The sequence below is a fragment of the Melanotaenia boesemani genome, chromosome 23 (assembly GCF_017639745.1).
Source record: "Melanotaenia boesemani isolate fMelBoe1 chromosome 23, fMelBoe1.pri, whole genome shotgun sequence".
NCBI lineage: Eukaryota > Metazoa > Chordata > Actinopteri > Atheriniformes > Melanotaeniidae > Melanotaenia > Melanotaenia boesemani.
This window is the reverse complement of record NC_055704.1, coordinates 5,553,031-5,571,882: the sequence shown is the minus strand read 5'-3', so window position 1 is coordinate 5,571,882 and position 18,852 is coordinate 5,553,031. Positions and strand designations below refer to the sequence as shown.

Sequence of the window (18,852 nt, the reverse complement as noted above, 5' to 3'; positions counted from 1 at the left end):
TAAGATTTGTGATTAATTTGAAAGCTGTGATTATTGTGACTGAAATTTTTAGACATTTGGCAACCCTTATATATATATATATATATATATATATATAAAATGGTAAAACTATAGTTTTACCTAATCTGACATGTTTCCATAGTTTCTGGACCAAGGTATATCCTGATGTCTGTAGTTCTCTTTCTGTTTCTGACCCTTGTCCACCCTTGTCCATCAGGAGTGTGGATCTTTGTGTCTCTGAGGACTCTGCGCCACCCACGGTGTCTATGTGGTCTCTGCTGGTCAGCCTGATGCTGGGTACCTGTGCCATGCTGGTCAAAGAGACGGGCATCACTGTGTTTGGAGTGTGTTTGCTCTACGATGCTCTGGTTCTCTGCCGCAGACCTCTCACACAGTAAGCACAAAGACTTTTACCTCCATCCATTGTCCTTTTATGGTGATTTATGAGTGTGACATGTTGCTGAGTAAGCTCAGAGAGTTTTTAAGTTCCATTTTCCACTGGCCAGAAGACTTCCTCACATCTGCTAACATCTATATATATTCACAATAATACAATATGAATAGCTGGCTCATTGTTCTTCACAGAAAAATCAAAAAGTAAAACATCCGTGGGGGCGGCGTGGCTCAGTGGGTAGAGTGCTCATCTTGTAGCCTGATGGGTTGCCGAGGGTTGCCGGTTCGATCCTCGGCCTGTCAAGCTCATGTCGAGTTGTCCCTGAGCAAGACACCGAACCCCAAATTGCTCCTGATGGGTTGCAGCTTCCGCCATCAGTGTGTGAATGTGTGTGTTAATGTGATGTATTTTTAAAGCGCTTTGGGTAAATGCGCTAAATAAATACAGACGTTTACCATTTACCATCCCCAGCACTGGTCTGGTGCTCTATAACAAGTCTCAAAGTTCTGAAAACACCAGAGGGAAACTTCATTCAAAGTGACACATACAACAGATTCTGCAAGTCTCTGCAAGCGAATGTTGTTAGTCCTGGAATCACCTGCTGGAGCAAAGGAAGATAAATCATCAAACAGTGATATGATGTGGAAGGTGGTCTGGATGGATGTTTTCACTACTATATGGAGTTTTAGCGCGTTAGCAAGTTAGCCCTTTAGAGTGTTATCATGTTGGAGTGTTAGCTTTTTGGAGCATTACCATAATGAAGTTTTTATTGTTGGGGGAGGGGGGGCATTAACATGTTGGAACTTTGGAAGGTTGGAATACTGAAATGTTAAGAAGTTAGCAAGTTAGAATTTGGAATTTGGAATTTGGAACATTTGGAACATTTGGAACATTGGTATGTTAGAGTAAGCATGTTAAAGTGTGAGCATGTTGTTAGTAAGTTGGAGCATTTAGATGTAGTAGTGTTATGTTGGAGCGCAAACATTTTGTGGCATTGGCATGTTAGAATATTATTGTACTGGAGCATTAACTAGTCGTAGTGTTTTCATCAGGGTCCGAAATTAACTCTCACAAGGCGTCAAATGCAAGTAAAATTTTTGTTTGGCGAGTAAATCTCAGAGGGCTATCCGCTAAATGGCGAGTAAATGTTTGTACCAAATTAGTTGTTTTTCAGCCTTCCTTTTGGTGGATTTCTTCTTTATGTTCCTCAGCTGTCTGCATGTAGGAACGACGTGCACGTACACAAACATGCACTGACGCAAACACTCGCACGTGACACGAGAATGCACTGCACTGTTTCAGTTCTGTTTACCATTTAGCTCAGGTTAATTAAGTAGGGTAAATATGTAAAGATTTTTAGCAGGAGCCGGCCAGCTTTCCAAAAGAAAGTAAGATGAACTGGAGGATAAATCAACAGGGCTTACAGCCCCAACCAGAAAGTTCAATGAAAAGGGATGATTTGGATATAGCAGCGCCTTCTGGCCCGGTTCCGTTTGCTTCTCACGCGCCAACTGTAGACGGTAACACACGTACACGTGCTGCGCTGTCAGCACAGCAGCACTCTGTTGGACGTGATGTTAGCCTGTTAGCTTAGCTTAGCTGTTTTCAACCTGAAGGGTGACGACAGCTGCATAACGGGCGTGATGTGACTCCGCGAGACTCCAAACAGCTGTCAACCGATTAACTTATCAATATAATGATACTTATTATTGTATTGATCAGCTATTAAGTTCATTATTATTATAAATCAGCTTTTATGATTATTGATAAGCTATTTATATTCAATATTACTGATTTGTCATGAATCAGATCAATAAGCTTTAAATTTATTTATTATCAATTTTTGTTAAGTTTATTTTTTAAACAATAAAATGAAAAGCAAAAATTAGGGAGTATGATCCCACCACGGCTGTAATGCTGTGGCACAAGGACTGTTAGGAGCAGGAGGCCAGACTTTACGGACTGTGTGAAAGCATGAAGACTAGAGAGGGAGGCGTCTGATTAGGTTTTAGTTAATGAATTCAGACATTCATCCATCCATCCATCCATTTTCTGAGTCGGGTCATGGGGGCAGCTGTCTAAGCAGGGAAACCCAGACTTCCCTCTCCCCGGCCACATTCACCAACACATCCAGAGGGATCCCGAGGCGTTCCCAGGTCAGCCGAGAGATGTAGTCCGTCCAGCGTGTCCTGGGTCTTCCCCGGGGCCCCTTTCCGGTGGGATGTGCCTGAAACACCTCACCAGAGAGGCGTCCGGGAGGCATCCTAACCATCCTAACCCGAGCCACCTCATCTGGCTCCTCTCAATGCGGAGGAGCAGCGACTCTACTCTGAGCCCCTCCCGGATCACCGAGTTTCTCTCCCTATCTCTAAGGGAGAGCGGAGAAAAGAAAAGAAAACTCATTTCGACCGCTTGTATTCGCGATCTTGTTCTTTCAGTAAGGGTAGGAACATAGATCGACTGGTAAATCGAGAGCTTTGCCTTTTAGCTCATCTCCTTCTTCACCACGATAGAACACTCGTGAACAAGACCCCAAGACGCGTGAACTCCTCCATTTGGGGCAGGACCCTATTGCAGACCCGGAGAGAGCACTCCACCCTTTTCCAGCTGAGGACCATGGTCTCGGACTTGGAGGTGCTGATTCTCAGCCCAGCTGCCTCACACTCAGCTGCGAATCGCTCCAGTGAGAGCTGAAGATCATGGCCCAGTGAAGCCAACAGAACCACATCATCTGCAAAGAGCAGAAACCCAATTCTGAGGCCACCGAACCAGATCCCCTCAACACCTCGGCTGTGGCTAGAAGTTCTGTCCATAAAAGTTATAAACATAATCAGTGACAAAGGGCAGCCTTGACGGAGTTCAATCCGCACTGGAAACTATTCAGATTTATGCGGACCAAACTCTGACACCAATCGTACAAAGACCGGACAGCTCGTACAAGCAGGTCCGGCACTCTATACTCCCGGAGTACCCCCCACAGGAGTCCCCGGGGGACACAGCTGAATGCCTTCTCCAAGTCCACAAAGCACATATAGATTGGTTGGGCAAACTCCCATGCCCCCTCAAAGACCCTGAAGAGGGTGAAGAGCTGGTCCACTGTTCCACGACCAGGTCAAAAATCACATTGCTCCTCCTCAATCCGAGATTTGACTATCTGATGGACCCTCCTCTCCAGGATCCCTGAATAGATCTTACCATGGAGGCTGAGGAGTGAGATCCCCCTGTAGTTGGGGAACCACCACCCCAGTCTGCCAGTCTAGGGGAACTGTCCTCGAAGTCTACGCGATACTGCAGATATGTGTCAGCCAAGACAGCCCTACAGCATCTAGAGCCTTAAGGAACTCTGGGCGGACCTCATCCACCCCCGGGGCCTTGCCACCGAGGAGCTTTTTAACCACCTCAGCCCCAGAGATGGGAGAGCTAGCACCAGCTACCCCAGACTCTGCTTCCTCATTGGAAGACTTGGTGGGATTGAGAAGGTCTTTGAAGTATTCCCTCCACCATCTCACAACATCCCGAGTCGAGGTCAGCAGCCCCCAATCCCCACTGTACACAGTGTTGACGGAGCACTTCTTTCCCTGCCTGAGCCGCCGAATGGTGGACCAGAATCTCCTCAAAGCCGTCCGGAAGTCATTTTCCATGGCCTCTCCAAACTCCTCCCATGCCCGAGTTTTTGCCTTGGTGACTGCCCAAGCTGCAGTCCGCTTAGCCCGCCGATACCCATTAGCTGCCTCTGGAGTCCCACAGGCCAAAAAGGCCCGATAGGACTCCTTCTTCAGCTTGACGGCATCCCTTACGGCCGGTGTCCACCAACGAGTTCAGGGGTTACCGACGACCTTACGGCCACAGCTGCAGCTGGCCGCCTCGACAATAGAGGCACTGAACACAGCCCACTCAGACTCAATGTCCCCCGCCTCACCCGGGACATGGTTGAAGCTCTGCCGGAGATGGGAGTTGAAACTCTTTCTGACAGGGGACTCTGCCAGACGTTCCCAGCAGATCCTCATAACATGCTTGGGTCTGCCAGGCCTGACCGGCATCCTCCCCCACCATCTGAGCCAACTTACCACCAGGTGGTGATCAGTTGACAGCTCCGCCCCTCTCTTCACCTAAGTGTCCAGAACATGCGGCCGCAAGTCCGACAATACGACTACAATTTCGATCATCGAACTGCGGTCGATCATCGAACTGCGGTCTAGAGTGTCCTGGTGCCAAGTGCACATGTGGAGACTCTTATGTCTGAACAAGGTGTTTGTTATGGACAGTTCATGATGAGAACAGAAATCCAACATCAAAACACCACTCGGATTTAGATTAGGGGGGCCGTTCCTCCCAATCATGCCCCTCCAGGTCTCGCTGCCCATGTGAGCATTGAAGTCCCCCAGCAGAACAAGGGAGTCCTCGGAAGGAGTACTCTCCAACACCCCCTCCAAGGACTCCAAAAGCGGTGGGTATTCTGAACTGCTGTTTGGTGCATAAGCACAAACAACATACAATATCACTTTATCAAATAAACCCATTTTTCTTGTTGCCTTTGTTTAATGTTGCTGTGACTTACACTTTCAGTTTGGATACAACACAACATAGTATTATAGAAAATAACATGTGCATAGAGGTATGTGTGTGTAAAATAATTTAATAATTTGGCCAGTAAAAAATATGTTTGGCCAGTGGATTTTTTCATCTACTGGCCAAATTGGATGGTGAGTCAAAAAGGTAATTTCGGACACTGGTTGGCATTGTTGAAGCCTTAGCATATTGGCAGGTTAACATGCTGGAATTTTGGCAGGTTGGAGCATTGAAATGTTAGTGTGTTATCGTGTTTGAACATTAACATTTTGGAGCATTGGTATGTTTGAGATTTAGCATATTGTAGTGTTAAAACGTTGGAGAATTAGCATGTTGAAGCATTAGCATGTTGAAACATTGGCAAGTTGGAACACTGAACTGTTATGGAGTTAGGATGTTGGAATGCTAGTGTTTGAAGCATTGTTATGTTGGAGAGTTAGCATGTTGGAGTATTAGCATGTGGGAGCATTTAGATGTTAGAGTCTTAGCATGTTGGGGGATTGGCATGTTGGAGGATTACCATTGGCATGTTGCAGCCTTGGCATATTGGCAGGTTGGAATTTTGGCAGGTTGGAACATTGAAATGTTTGAACATTAGCATTTTGGTGCATTGGTATGTTTGACAATTAGCATGTTGTAGTGTAGCACATTGAAGCATTTGGTTGTATCATGTGCTTATGTTGCTGTTAGTTATACAGATGTTAGTCATGTCTGTGAATCCCAGTAAGAAGTTTGATGAATGGACGGACGGACAGATGGATGGACTTTATGGATCCCCAACTGGGGAACTAGGGGTTGTAGCAGCAAGTGTGAAATCAAACAATATAAGCAGTCAGCAGGATATAAAGGAATAATGGATAACATATAAAAGTATCCATAAACTCTAAAAACATTAAAGTATAGTTCAGGTGGACTTGGCAGATGTGTACAAAACCACAAAATGAGAATGAACAAAAGCAGCAGTTAAGCCTGTTGTCTATCTAGGCTCTTGTCTATCTGCCAGAGGGGAGATATTGAACAGATTTTCTATGTAGATAACACAGTGTGTGTTTGTACTTGTTTACATAATGGGGACTACGGCTTGACACACACCAACTTTTTGAGAACTTCCTGTAAATGTGGGGATGGTAGTTTTATCACCACAAGTTCAAAGTGATTTTTGAGGGTTAAAAGCTGGTTGAAGATCAGATTTTAGAATCAGGTTCTGGATGGTTTTTAGGATCAGAATTAGGTTCTGGATGGTTTTTAGGATTAAAATCAGGTTCTGGGTGGTTTTTAGAATCAGAATCAGGTTGTGGTTGGTTTCAGGGTCAGGGGGAGGGGCTGGGAATGCACTGTGTTGAGTCCCGACAGTCAATACAAGCCAAACATCTGTGTGTGAGGGTGTGACTGTCTTTTGGAGTGTGGCTGAGCTAAAACCAGTTCCAGATGTTTTGGAGCCTCCCTGCTGTGTAGATCAGACTGGAATGTTTTGGAATGAGCATGGCTGGGTGAGCTGACGACACTGGAAAACTGCAAATCAAAAGGCATGTGTGGGGGAGTTTCATAGGGGTAGCTCATTTCCAAATGATTGCAGGACTTTTCATTCCCTGAAGGGAGATTATAATAAGATTATATAAATCAATAATTGTTCACACAAACTTCCTGACCTGTGTGTGTGTAGATGAGCTGTGAGTAATTAGTTCTCAGGTCAGTCAAGTGCTGCTTACAGAAAACGTAGGAAGGAGGAAAGACGAGCCCAAAGTAGAGGCATGTCTGAGTTACTGAACATTAAGGCAGCGTGTTAACTTTTCATTCTGACATCAGCAGTGGGCTAATGCTAGCAAGCATAGACACACCGTAACAATATCCGAACAACATAATGATTAAAGTACCACCTATATTATACAAAAAAAAGGCATGCATGTCATAATGTCAAAATGACAAAGTAAAGGTTTGATATGACAAAAATTTTCTAATTGTATTTGCAAAGCAGTATTTATGCCACTGTCTGTTTATTGGAAGGGTAGACTACTGCTATTTAGTTAGTTTAGAGCAGGGCTACTAAATTCGGTCCTACGAGGGCCGCAATCCAGCAGGTTTTCCATGTATCCCTGCACCAACACACCTGAGTCAAATTAGGTGGCTCTAACAGCCAATCAGGTTCTACACAATAACTCATTAATTTGACTCAGGTGTGTTGGTACAGAAATACATAGAAAACCTGCTGGATTGCGGCCCTTGTAGGACCGAATTGAGTAGCCCTGGTTTAGAGTGTTTCAGTATGACTTTATTTTGTTTGTTAATACAGGGAGGTCGCTGAGGTGGTTAAAAAGCTCCTCGGTGGCAGGGCCCCGGGGGTGGATGAGGTCCGCCCAGAGTTACTTAAGGGTCTGGATGCTGTAGGGCTGTCTTGGCTGACACGCCTCTGCACCAGGGACATCGGGGACAGTTCGCCTGGACTGGCAGCCTGGGGTGGTGGTCCCCCTCTTCAAAAAGGGGGACCGGAGGGTGTGCTCCAACTACAAGGGGGATCACACTCCTCAGCCTCCCTGGTAAGGTCTATTCAGGGGTCCTGGAGAGGAGGGTCCATCGGATAGTCGAACCTCAGATTGAGGAGGAGCAGTGTGGTTTTCGTCCCGGTTGTGGAACAGTGGACCAGCTCTACCATTTCTACCAGTCTGGTGATGGTACGTCGTGACGGAATGTGATATGCTGGTTCCAATAAGTTTATCAGTTGTTGAAAACCTTCACCCTCAATAATACTTAAGGGTAGCATATCCATCTCAATGAACTTGCAGATCCCGTGGGTAATTTTCTCTGCCCGTTGTGCATCGCAGCTCCTCCGTGCTAACACAGAGTTGATGCTAGGTTGAGGCCGAGAGCAGGAGGCACTGCCACTAACCAGGGTCGGATGTACGTTGTTCAAGTGGTACATCATTTGCGTCGTGGAGGAGTTGTACTTAAACACAGCTTTGCAGTGTTGGCAGTGAACAGAGTCATTTTTAAAATTTAAAATGGTCCCACGCCACACTTCGCCATGACCTCTTCATGATTAGACTACTTTTGAGATACATGGAAACTCGCAGGTAACTGAGTAGGCTTGTGGAGTGTTTTTTTGTTTTTTTAAACATTGCCCTTGTGTGGTTAAGTGTTGAATTACTGCCACATAGCAAAATTCATTGCATTCCTTCAAGACTTGCACCACACAGCAGGACTTGAATTAGTTTTATTGATTTAAAAAAATGTCATCAACGAACATCTTAATGATCAATTAATCGATCATCGATTAATTATGCCCATCCCTAATGTGAAGTAAACAGAGCTGTTATCATGGTTTTCTTTATTCCCATATAGCTGTTTCGGGTTTGAACTGTGTATGGTTTGGATGCTGATACTTGGTAGAGTCTTTTAACTGAGTGAGGAGTGGTGTTGTGTTTTAAGATCTACTTTCCTGGTCTTAGTGATGACTGGAGTTCTAGGATCTACTTTCCTGGTTTTGGTGAGGACTTGAGCAGGGTTCTGGACTAACTGCAGCTGTCTGATGGACTTTTTAGGGAGACCTGTGATGACAGCATTATGGTAGTCCAGTCTACTAAAAGTAAATGCATGGACCAGTTTTTCTAAATCCTGCTAATAACTGCTAATATTCAGGTCTGAGTCCAGGACTACTTCCAGATTTCTGGTTTGGTTGTTAGTTTGAACTTAGCTGTTTGAAGCTGAGTACTAACTTTTAATCTTTCTTCCTTGGCTCCAAAAACTATTATTCCAATTTTGTGAAGAAGTTCAAGCACATCCAATCTTAATTTGATTGATACAGTTCTTGAATTTCCCTCGGGATCAATAAAGTATCTATCTATCTATCTATCTATCTATCTATCTATCTATCTATCTATCTATCTATCTATCTATCTATCTATCTATCTATCTATCTATCTATCTATCTATCTATCTATCTATCTATCTATCTATCTATCTACAGTTGATCAGAGTTTGGATCTGGACTGTAGTCTCCTGGGGTGATTGGTATGTAGATTTGTGTGTCATCAGCATAAATGTGGTATAACATATTTAGTTTATTTAGTTGTTTTCCATAAGTGAGCGAGTGGCAGCATGTAGATGTTGAACAGTAGTGGCCCCAGGATGGAGCCTTGTGGAAATCCACAGGTTATTTTGGTTCGCTCAGATTTATAGTTATGTAGGAGACAATGGAGGATTTTCTCTGCCTTAATTTATTTATTTTTTTTCAAATTTTATAGAACCAAAAAAATTAGCTGCAGGAGACAGAAACCTCCAGAAAGCATGCTGAATAAAGGCCTTAGTATTGAGATAGCTAGGTGGTTTACACACACATATTATACTGTTCTGTCTGTGTGTTGAGCCGGTGCGTGAACACAGATTAAACAGCAAGCCAAACTCGTGTCTCACAAGCCAGGAAGATGAGCGTCTTGCTCCTTTATTTTCTTGTCTTTACAGGTCGACATGTGAAAAAAGCGAGTAAAACTGTAAAACAAACAACAGAAAAGGACTTACTGTAAGATCGGTAAATACCACTAGGCTAAGCTGCTAACAGGAAGCTACGTTTAGCCTAGCATTTGCTAACAATTAGCACACATTCAAGACAGAATAAACCAAACATATTAATTGTTCGTGTCAAACATATGAATTAGCCAAAGTAAAACTGAATAACACACAGACGTTGCTGTCTTGGGGAAAGATGATGAAAAACAAACTTTGAACTCCTTACAACGTGGCGGAGATAACTTGCTAGCGGAAATACCATAAACTCGCGGGTTAGTCTCGCGAGAATACCCCAAACTCGCGAGAGCTAAAGCAACACCAAACATAACTGCGGCAGAGAAAAGTCTTTTCCTTACTAACAAACACTATAACTTAAAGATACCATATTGTAAATATCTTACACAATATACATGGCATTTAAAACAGTTCAATCAACCCATGGGCAGAACACTCCCCGTCTGGCATGACTAATGCCACTAATCTTCACATGTCCTTATAGCCCTCCTCAGTCTTCCCTAACAACAAGACAATGTCGGAAATTGGCCTCAGGTACGTCTTTAGAGCTCCTTGAGATGCTGTACGCACCTCCACTTTGCGGACTAGACCATCGCGGCTGGGGGAGACAGATGTGACCACAGCCATTGGCCACTCATTCCTTGGTACTTGACTTTGTCTCAGCAGCACTATGTCCCCGGGTTGTAGGTTGGACCGTGTTCTATGCCATTTGTTTCTCGACTGGAGAGTGCTCAAGTACTCATCCCTCCAACGTCCCCAAAATTCTGTCGCCAGAGCTTGTACCCGCCTCCACTGACCCTTCAGAAGGTCCTTTCCTGTGAAGTTTCCTGGTGGTGCGTGTAAACCAGGTTTTTGGGTCAGAAGCATGGCCGGTGACAGCAGAATCGGTGAGGAGGGGTCTGATGAGATAGGGATCAGTGGCCTTGCGTTGATGATCACTGATACCTCCGCCATCAAAGTACACAGGATCTCATGTGTCAGGTGGGTATATTTGTTTTCCAACAAAATGGAGTCCAATATTTTGCGCGTGACTCCGATCATACGCTCCCACACTCCTCCCATATGAGAGGCATGCGGAGGATTAAACTCCCAGATGCAACCTTTACTGTGGAGGTATTTCAGAACACTGGCTTGCTTTTCATCTGAATGCCCCATTCCCAGTTCTACACTGGCAGCCATGAACCTGAGCATCTTTGCTGGGCCCCTGACTGCAAAGAATCTCCGCAACAGATTGACACAGCTTGTGGTATCCATCGACTCTATAACCTCGACGTGTACCCCCCTGGTGTTCATGCATGTGAATAGAACGGCCCACCTTTTGCTTTGTGCTGCACCTCCTCGAGTGCGCCGGGTCACCACTGTCCATGGCCCGAAAACATCCAGCCCCACGTAGGTAAAGGGCTGGGAAGTGTCAAGCCGGTCGGGAGGAAGGTCAGCCATTTTCTGCTCTTCTGGCTTCCCCCTAAGTTTACGACATATCACACAGCGACTGAGGACATATACATGTATATATATATATATATATATATATATATATATATATATATATATATAAACCCATTGAGATCAATACCTCTTTCCCAAGGGTGACCTGGCCAAGAGGTCAGCAGCACATGTTGTAAGAGCAGTTACATAGAGGTGATGGTATTACATAAAACATACAAATTTAGAGGTGCAGTAGTGTTTTCAAATGCAGACGCTGTGACACAACAACAAAAACACAGGCACTGTTTAGTGGTCTCACGCTGTCTATTCCTCAGGGTAGATCGGAAGGCTCCAAGTGGAATCAGTTCAGAGTTTCAGTTCAGTCAGTAAAGTATTCTACGCAATGGGAGCAGCAAAGCTGAAAGATCTTTTCCCAAATTCTGTCATTACTCTAGGAACAGATAATCCCTGTTATAGAACCAGAGCTTTCATGTTGTTTTTATGGTAAAAAAAAAAAAAAAAACAAACAAAAAAAACCCATAAAAACAAAAGAAAATGTCCTGAAGGTCAACGTTATTAAAGTTAATTATAGATAAAGCATGAAACTGTTGAACACAGCAACAATCTCTGGATGATGGTTGATAATAAAATGAGCTTCAGCAGGACAGCAAAGTTGATTTTATGGTTCACTTCTTCACTTATATGCCTCATTGGTTGTGTTATGTTTGTGTATAAACAATTGCTGTGGTAAACATGGTTACCAAGGCTTCACTGAGCACTAATGAAGGCTGGGTTTACCACAGTAATAACCAGAGCCTGAAATAAACTGCTAATATCAGGCAGCTGGAGGCCTTGTCAGCTCCTTCACCTACAACCTGGAATTGTGTAATATACCACATGTAAACATGTTTAATGTGAAATGATACTGATCGCTGATAAAGAGGCAATTTAGACTGAATTTTAATTAATGTCCTTTGGAACACCAACATTATTGATAGGAACAGTTCTTAAAAACATGCTCATTAAGCTGCAGAGAGTGACCATCTGCTTTAACTTGTTGGGGGAGGACAGGACAGCAGAAAAATACCAGCCCACAGATTCCTGCTAAGAAAGAAGGGAAGAAACACTTATGAATGACAACGTCAGGTATTTCTCCATGGAGAGTAAAGAGAGGAGCCCAGCGCATCATGGGACGTCCGCCAGAAGAGAGGAGCCCAGCACATCATGGGACGTCCGCCAGAAGAGAGGAGCCCAGCGCATCATGGGACGTCCCCCAGAAAAGAGGAGCCCAGCGCATCATGGGACGTCCCCCAGAAGAGAGGAGCACAGTGCATCATGGGACGTCCCCCAGCAGCCTCGGCCTCTAGTAGCAGGACTGAAGGATGGATCAGGGTCATCAAGCCAGACCCGCTATAAGATTTATCAGGAAGAAAAGTTTGAAGATGATCTGAAGGTAGAGAGGGGGTCTGATACCTGAAGCTAGACTGGGAGTTCCACAGAGAGGGTCTGATAACTGGAGGTTCTGCCTCCTGTTCTACTTCTAGAACCTCCAGTAAACCTGCAGTCTGAGAGTGAAGCTCTGATGGTAAAATCTGGAACTCTGAGATCTGTAAGATCCAGTGGGTCTTGGTCACTAAGAGCTTTAAATTCTATTTTGGATTTAACCCTTTAAATAAAGCAATGTTGCTAGCAACAAAAAGTGCTGCTTTCCTGCTGTTCTCACTCCCTCCCTTCCCATGCAGGTAGCATGAATTGTTGAGAAATCAACCAGTTGGAGTTCTGCATGTGGATTTTAGTCGCTGTTGGAACTTTGAGGGATAACAGGGGGTCTCGAGAAGCTAAAATAGAAAAAAATATGTTCTCTGCTTCTAATTGTCATCAGAACCTTTGCTTCAGTATTTTGGATCATTTAGAAGCTTTCAGAATATTTTTGGGACATTATTAATGGAAAGTATTAATTATGAGGCACCACTGGGTAAAGTGGAGACAAGCAAACAAATATTAGGTTCAGTCTCAATGTCAGGCGAATCCAGAGAGGAGCCGGACAGAAGCGCAGGTAAGAACAAAGGAACTTTAATAGAGCCTCTGAAGTACAACAATGGTTGTTCTGAGTCGCAAGCATGAGTGAGAATACCACACAATGTAGCAGTCTGTGCAGAGAGATTATAATGGCAGGTGACCAGGTGCAGGCTAATGATGATTGTGATGGGAAGCAGGTGTGTCCAATATGTCTGAAGCAGAGGGTTTCTGGATATTGTAGTATAGAAACCAGTGATCAGTACTCCGGAGATGCAGAGCGCACCCGAGAGGAGGGAGCAGGCATGACATTCAAGTAGGGCTGCTCGATTATGACCAAAATAACAATCACGATTATTTCAATCAATATTGTAATCATGATTATTAATCACAATCATTCACTGTGTTTGGAAAAACATTTACTTTTATTGCACCAATTATAAACAAACCATGTGGTAACAATTTCTAGTGAAAAATTAAACTTTAAATTAATAAATGATAAATAGTGCAAACATTTGCCATTAATTTTTGAGAAGTTAATGTAAATTATGGGGCTCCAAAAGATGCTAAATTAAGAGCTGTTCAGGATCCAAAAGAGCCGGCTCTCTGAAAAGAGACAAACATCCATCACTAGTATATATAGTTCTAATGAATGATATTGTGGAGAAGGATGTCGTGAGAAAGGCAAAAATTGATGAAATTCTTTTTAATTGGCAGTCTGCAACATGTCACGATACGTAACATTTTAAATATTTATGTCCACACTCTTCATTAATAAACAATTTCTGACATCAGCCAGTACGGGTCCAGCCAGCAGCAGCTTTGAAACTCTGTTTCATGACCAGACTGAAAATGAAACATGAAGCAGGATTGGTTTAAGGTGGACTAAACAGACACGGTGTGAATACACTCAGTTACACTTCTTAGAAAATGGTTTGGTCCTTGATCAGATGGGCTAGACCTGGTCCAGCTAATGTCCAGTCAAGAAAATACTTCTTTGTTGTCCTGTGGAGTTAGCGGCTCTGCTAACCACGTTGTCTCTCCTGAACACTGAGTGTGATGTTTAGGGCTGTGTCAGACCATGCTGGTCTGCAGGGGTAGCATAGCAGGTTCAGAGGAGCAGGTCTGAACTCCAGAGCCGTGTCAAGTTCTGCAATCTGGGAAGAAAGAAGAAGTGTGGACGATGTCTTGGTTGTAGTTGAAGTTAGTGGGAATTAGCTGTGCAGCTGAAGAGTAAAGGGGATAGAGGCAATAAAGCGATGGAAAGGTTCCCTACACAACGAAAGAGTTGCTCATCTTTCCTTGTTGCAGCACATGGGGGACAACAGCTGATTTTCAGACTGCTGCTTAGCTTCCCAGCTCAGGAGCCGACAGACAGTAATGAGGACGACTGGGAGATGGAAGGCGTTTGGCTCTACACTCCTCTTGCTCCCTCTGGCTCGCTGTTAATGATCAGAAAGCTCCTCTATCCTCTGGTCCTCTTTAAGCCTTTTTTTTCTCATGTTTTTTTGGTTGTAGCAACCATACCTTACTCAGCATCATCAGCCTGTTTATTATCATTATCGGATTTCTGGAGTTATCAGACTATTCATTTATGTAGACAACATAATCTGATTATCTTTTATCAAATAATGGCAGTTTTCTGATTAGGAGCAGCTGGCTTTATACACATTGATTTCTCCTCAATTCTTTGTGCATGTAGACCCGTTTATCTCATTTATTTACACATGTGCAAAAGATTCTTCCGTCTTTTTACCATCTTCCAATGCGTGTGGGACACAAAAGAAGACAAGATGGCGAGCAGCAGCAGAGTCCGAGTCTAAACAAAGTAAACGTTCACATATAAACTCTTTAGCAGTGTATTAGCTTCCACACTAGGAGCCAATGTTAAGACTACGGGCGCCGCCATGTTTAACAAAGACTGCATGTTTGAAAAATAACAGGAAGTTACATTATCACGTACTCCAAAAGAAATGTAATAGTGAACTGGAGAATATAGATAAGCATTTTTCTAACATCACATTCAGAAGAGGATGCATCAGATTATTATAGTAATCTGATTACCCTCAGATATCTGATTGTGATGGTCATAGAAACACGCTCAATGCTGGCAGACAATTTCAGCTATAGTTGCTTATCCATCAGTTTGTTCTGCTTCTCATCTTTTTCCAGAAAGCAGTCAGAATACAACATCCATATCACACAGAGATAGATCCTCATTAAAGCCTGTAGACCCACCGTTGGAGGGCTAGTCCGTCGTTAGCAGGTGAAACCAGCACCTCCTGATAATTCTTCTATTTTTACACAGAATGCAGAAACACTGGCTGTTTCCTAAGAAAATGTGTTGCTGCAGTATTTAGACTGCCATCAGGGATGCAGACACTCCCCTGATGAGTCATTTGCATATAAAAGCACTATCTGCATCTGACATTATCATAAAAACACCACCAAAGAAGAAGCATAATTTTATTAAATGTAAAACTGAGACACTTGTCCTGATATTGTGTGTTGCTGTGGTAGAGGTCCCAGCGCAGGGCAGGTCCAGAGCAGCCAGGTGTGAAATAAATCAGCACGACGCCCATAAACACAAACCCAGACTGCTGATCAAAGCCGTCATGGCATGCAGGGTCTACATCAGGGGTAGCCAAAGTCGGTCCTCGAGGGCACCAATCCGGCAGGTTTCCAGATTCCCCTGCTCCAGCACACCTGACTCAAATTAAATGGATCCAACAGCCTATAAGGATCTCCACAATGACTTGTTAGTACTGTAGTTTTATACTGGAAGCCTCTCTAGAAGGCATGGGCTACACCATAACAGAACCGATTTGAACAGTCTCTCTTTAGCAGCCTGCCCAGCACAGACTGCTTTTCCCAGCCTTTTCTTAGACTGCTTAAAGGTCGCCAATATGAGAGACTCTTTAAGAAGTCTGGTCTTACTGTCCATAAAGAAATGTATTGTAAGCATATCTTTCATTACAAGAACTGTTTCATACAAGGTAAATTCACTTATATTTCTGGTTTAATCAGTTCTAAAGTTGGGTGACTCCAATGCCTTGTTTTCTCTAGTGAGAAACCTCACTATACCATCTGACTCACTTCCTTCATATATGTATTCTACTGCCTTCTGTAGTACAAATCAAGCAAGAATATTCTCCTTCAGCTTACTCCTGGCACTCTTTCCCCAGTTCCCTTTGCTCCCCCTTCCTTTACATACACTCTCTACTTTCACCATTTCTGAGTTAATTAAAAAATCTAAGACTTCAACCAGCCAGTCAGACCCCCTCCAAATGTTCTTGTGAAGTAGGCTGTTTCTTCCCAGGAACCTCCATAGCCTTCATCCTATATCCAGTCTTCCATTCCTCTCCAAAACTATCGAAAAAATGGTTGCTTCTCACCTCCATACCCATTTAACCCATATTAATCGTAATGAACAGTTCCAGTCTGGTTTTCTTCACTCCAGAGGCCCCCCGGATATGGAACTCACGTGCCCCTAACCTCTGCAGTATCGACTCACTTCAACCCTCAGATCCAAACCTAAGACTAGTCTTATCAGACTCTGCTAGTCTCTTTGATCTTCCCACGTCCCTTGTGTCCTGTTAATTTTTAATGTTTTCTCTTGTTCTTTTAACTAAGACTAATACTAATTGTATTTTAGTGGATTTTATTTAATTTTATGTATCTTTTTTTTTTTTTTTTTTTTTGACTGTAAGGTGACCTTGAGTGTCCTGAAAGGCGCCCCGATATAAAATGTATTATTATTTTTTTTATTGCCTTACTCTTTGTAGATATGTGGCTGTGGCAGTTTTCCTTGTGGCTTCTTTGTGGTTGCCATCTGCTTGTGGTATGCCAATGTACTTGTAACACTCAACATCTGTTATTCTGCCCTCTGGGGGTGCAATGCCCTCTGTATGGACTACCTTTCCTCTCCTTGTTACCACTCAGCCATATTTCTCCAGTCCGGATGACATCCGATGTCCCTGCTGTAGATCCTGGTGATGTGGATCAGTGAGTCAATGTCTCGCTCATTCTTCAGGTGGCTGCCTTTCAGCCAATCAATGCGTGGGAGGGGCTTATAAAAGGACTGAGGATCTGCACCTCTGGGCCTTTTCAGCCACTTGCCAATGCACATTGTAGCTCTTGTGTCGGCCTAGGTTTTAGCTCTGGGTTCTTTAGTTTTCCAGATTGGTCTTGTAGGGGAGAGCGGCCATTTTGTTTTCCTTGTGGGTCATTTTCTCCTGTTAATGTTGAAGTTAGGGAAGTTTAGAAGTAGGTTTGTATTCTTTTGTTTCTGTGGGAGGTAAGTTGTTCTTTTCATTTTCAGGTTGGGGCGTTTTGTTTTTTATGTTGGCCTTGGCTCTCCCTGACACTATTGTTCTTTCTGTATTTCAGAATCAGAAATCCTTCATTAATCCCTTTGGAATTCCTCAGGGAAATTTGTGTTTCCAGTACAACCCATCCAAGATTAGACAATAACAACATATAACACAAACAGGATCAGGCATACTGAGGCAGCAGCCTTTTCTACAGCGCTCCTTTGTCTTAGATATAGGAGAAAGGTAACATTAGGGGAATAAGATGTGGCTGGAGAGAATAAAAAATGGCATCTCCACACTGGGCCTAAGGGCCCATTATTGAGATACAAAAAGAACACTCCTCGGTACATAAAGCACATAACTCAGACATTCACAACATCAGAAACACGTGGCGGGGGGGAAAGGGGGTCTCCCATCACAGCAAAGTGCGGACGCAGCTGAGCGCATCCAATCAACCCGCCGGGGGGGGGGGGGGACAACCCAGGCAGTGAATCACGGGGAGGTGTATCTGTAGTGGTGTATGTGATTGTGGTGCGTGTGTGTGCGTAGTAAGTGAGCATGTGAACTTTGTCTCAGTTCTCCATCACAGTCTCTGCCGCCTGATGATAGTGGGCATCCTTGGGAGCTGATCCAGGTTAAAGTCCACCGCCCGTGAGGAGGGTGGGGGAAGGGTGGGGGGACTGAGCATCCGTCAACAAAACATTCCAGGGAGCTTTTAACCAGCCACCCAAGGCCAGTACAAGGAGCCGAATTTGATAACAGCATTTGTTTTGGTTCAGGCCAGAGCTGTTTCGTCTGCCTTGAGTCTATCAGTGGTCCCACTGGCGACTCCAATCATCCGAATTGTGGGTCAGTTTCCATCCAGCCGAGCCGACAACTTCTCCAAGTTGGTGACCACCTTACGTACAAGCTCAGAAATCGCAACCAGTTTGCCATCCAGAGCTTGAATAGCCTCCAGTTTACGATTTAGCTCCTGCAACGCCAAAGTCTGATTGTTCATAGCTCAATCTTTAGCTATAAGACAAACATTAAATGAAGCCTAAACTTGAGACTGTCTCCTCACTGGCATCTTCTGGAGTTGTGTTATTCCCTTCTTTCCCTGGACCTGCTTTATATAATATAATATACACAATATATATAAAGCTGGACTTGTATTTCCTGGTTCTTGAAGATGTTTCAGGTCTCATTCGAAAGCCTTCTTCAATTAAAACTAGTCGGGGTAATGGGAACCTTCAAGGTCATACTGTTATAAGTCACAAAGTCCAACATACGACACTAACCATAACCGTCATGGAGGAGAGTCCTGGAGTCATTACTTTCCTCAGAAGTAGCTTGATCATGAGATGCAGGTGAACCTCCTGGTTGTAGTTGTTTGGGGTCTCCTGTCTAAAGGTCTGAGCACTCCTCTCTGCTCTGAAACATGACGCCACACAGCTTGTGTTTTCTCCTTTGGGTGAAGCAGCCTCTGTATGAGTATGTTTCTCAGAAACTCCTGCAACATATGACAAAATTCACGCATTTGTTCTTTGTTTTCTCCGTTCATGTTTTTAGTGTTTTCTTGATGTTTGTGTTCCTTTAGTTTGTCCTTGTAGGAACCTCCACAGTGAAAATAAGTGTTGC

At 43.8% G+C, this 18,852-nt stretch overlaps 1 protein-coding gene across 1 annotated transcript in view; it reads left to right on the top strand.

The window, feature by feature from the left end:
* Window positions 1-18,852, top strand: part of tmtc1 (transmembrane O-mannosyltransferase targeting cadherins 1) — a 95,079-nt gene that overhangs the window by 29,922 nt on the left and 46,305 nt on the right. The window contains exon 4 of the mRNA XM_041977454.1: window positions 218-394. Coding sequence (XP_041833388.1) covers window positions 218-394 — 177 coding nt within the window. The remainder of the gene's footprint in view (window positions 1-217; window positions 395-18,852) is intronic.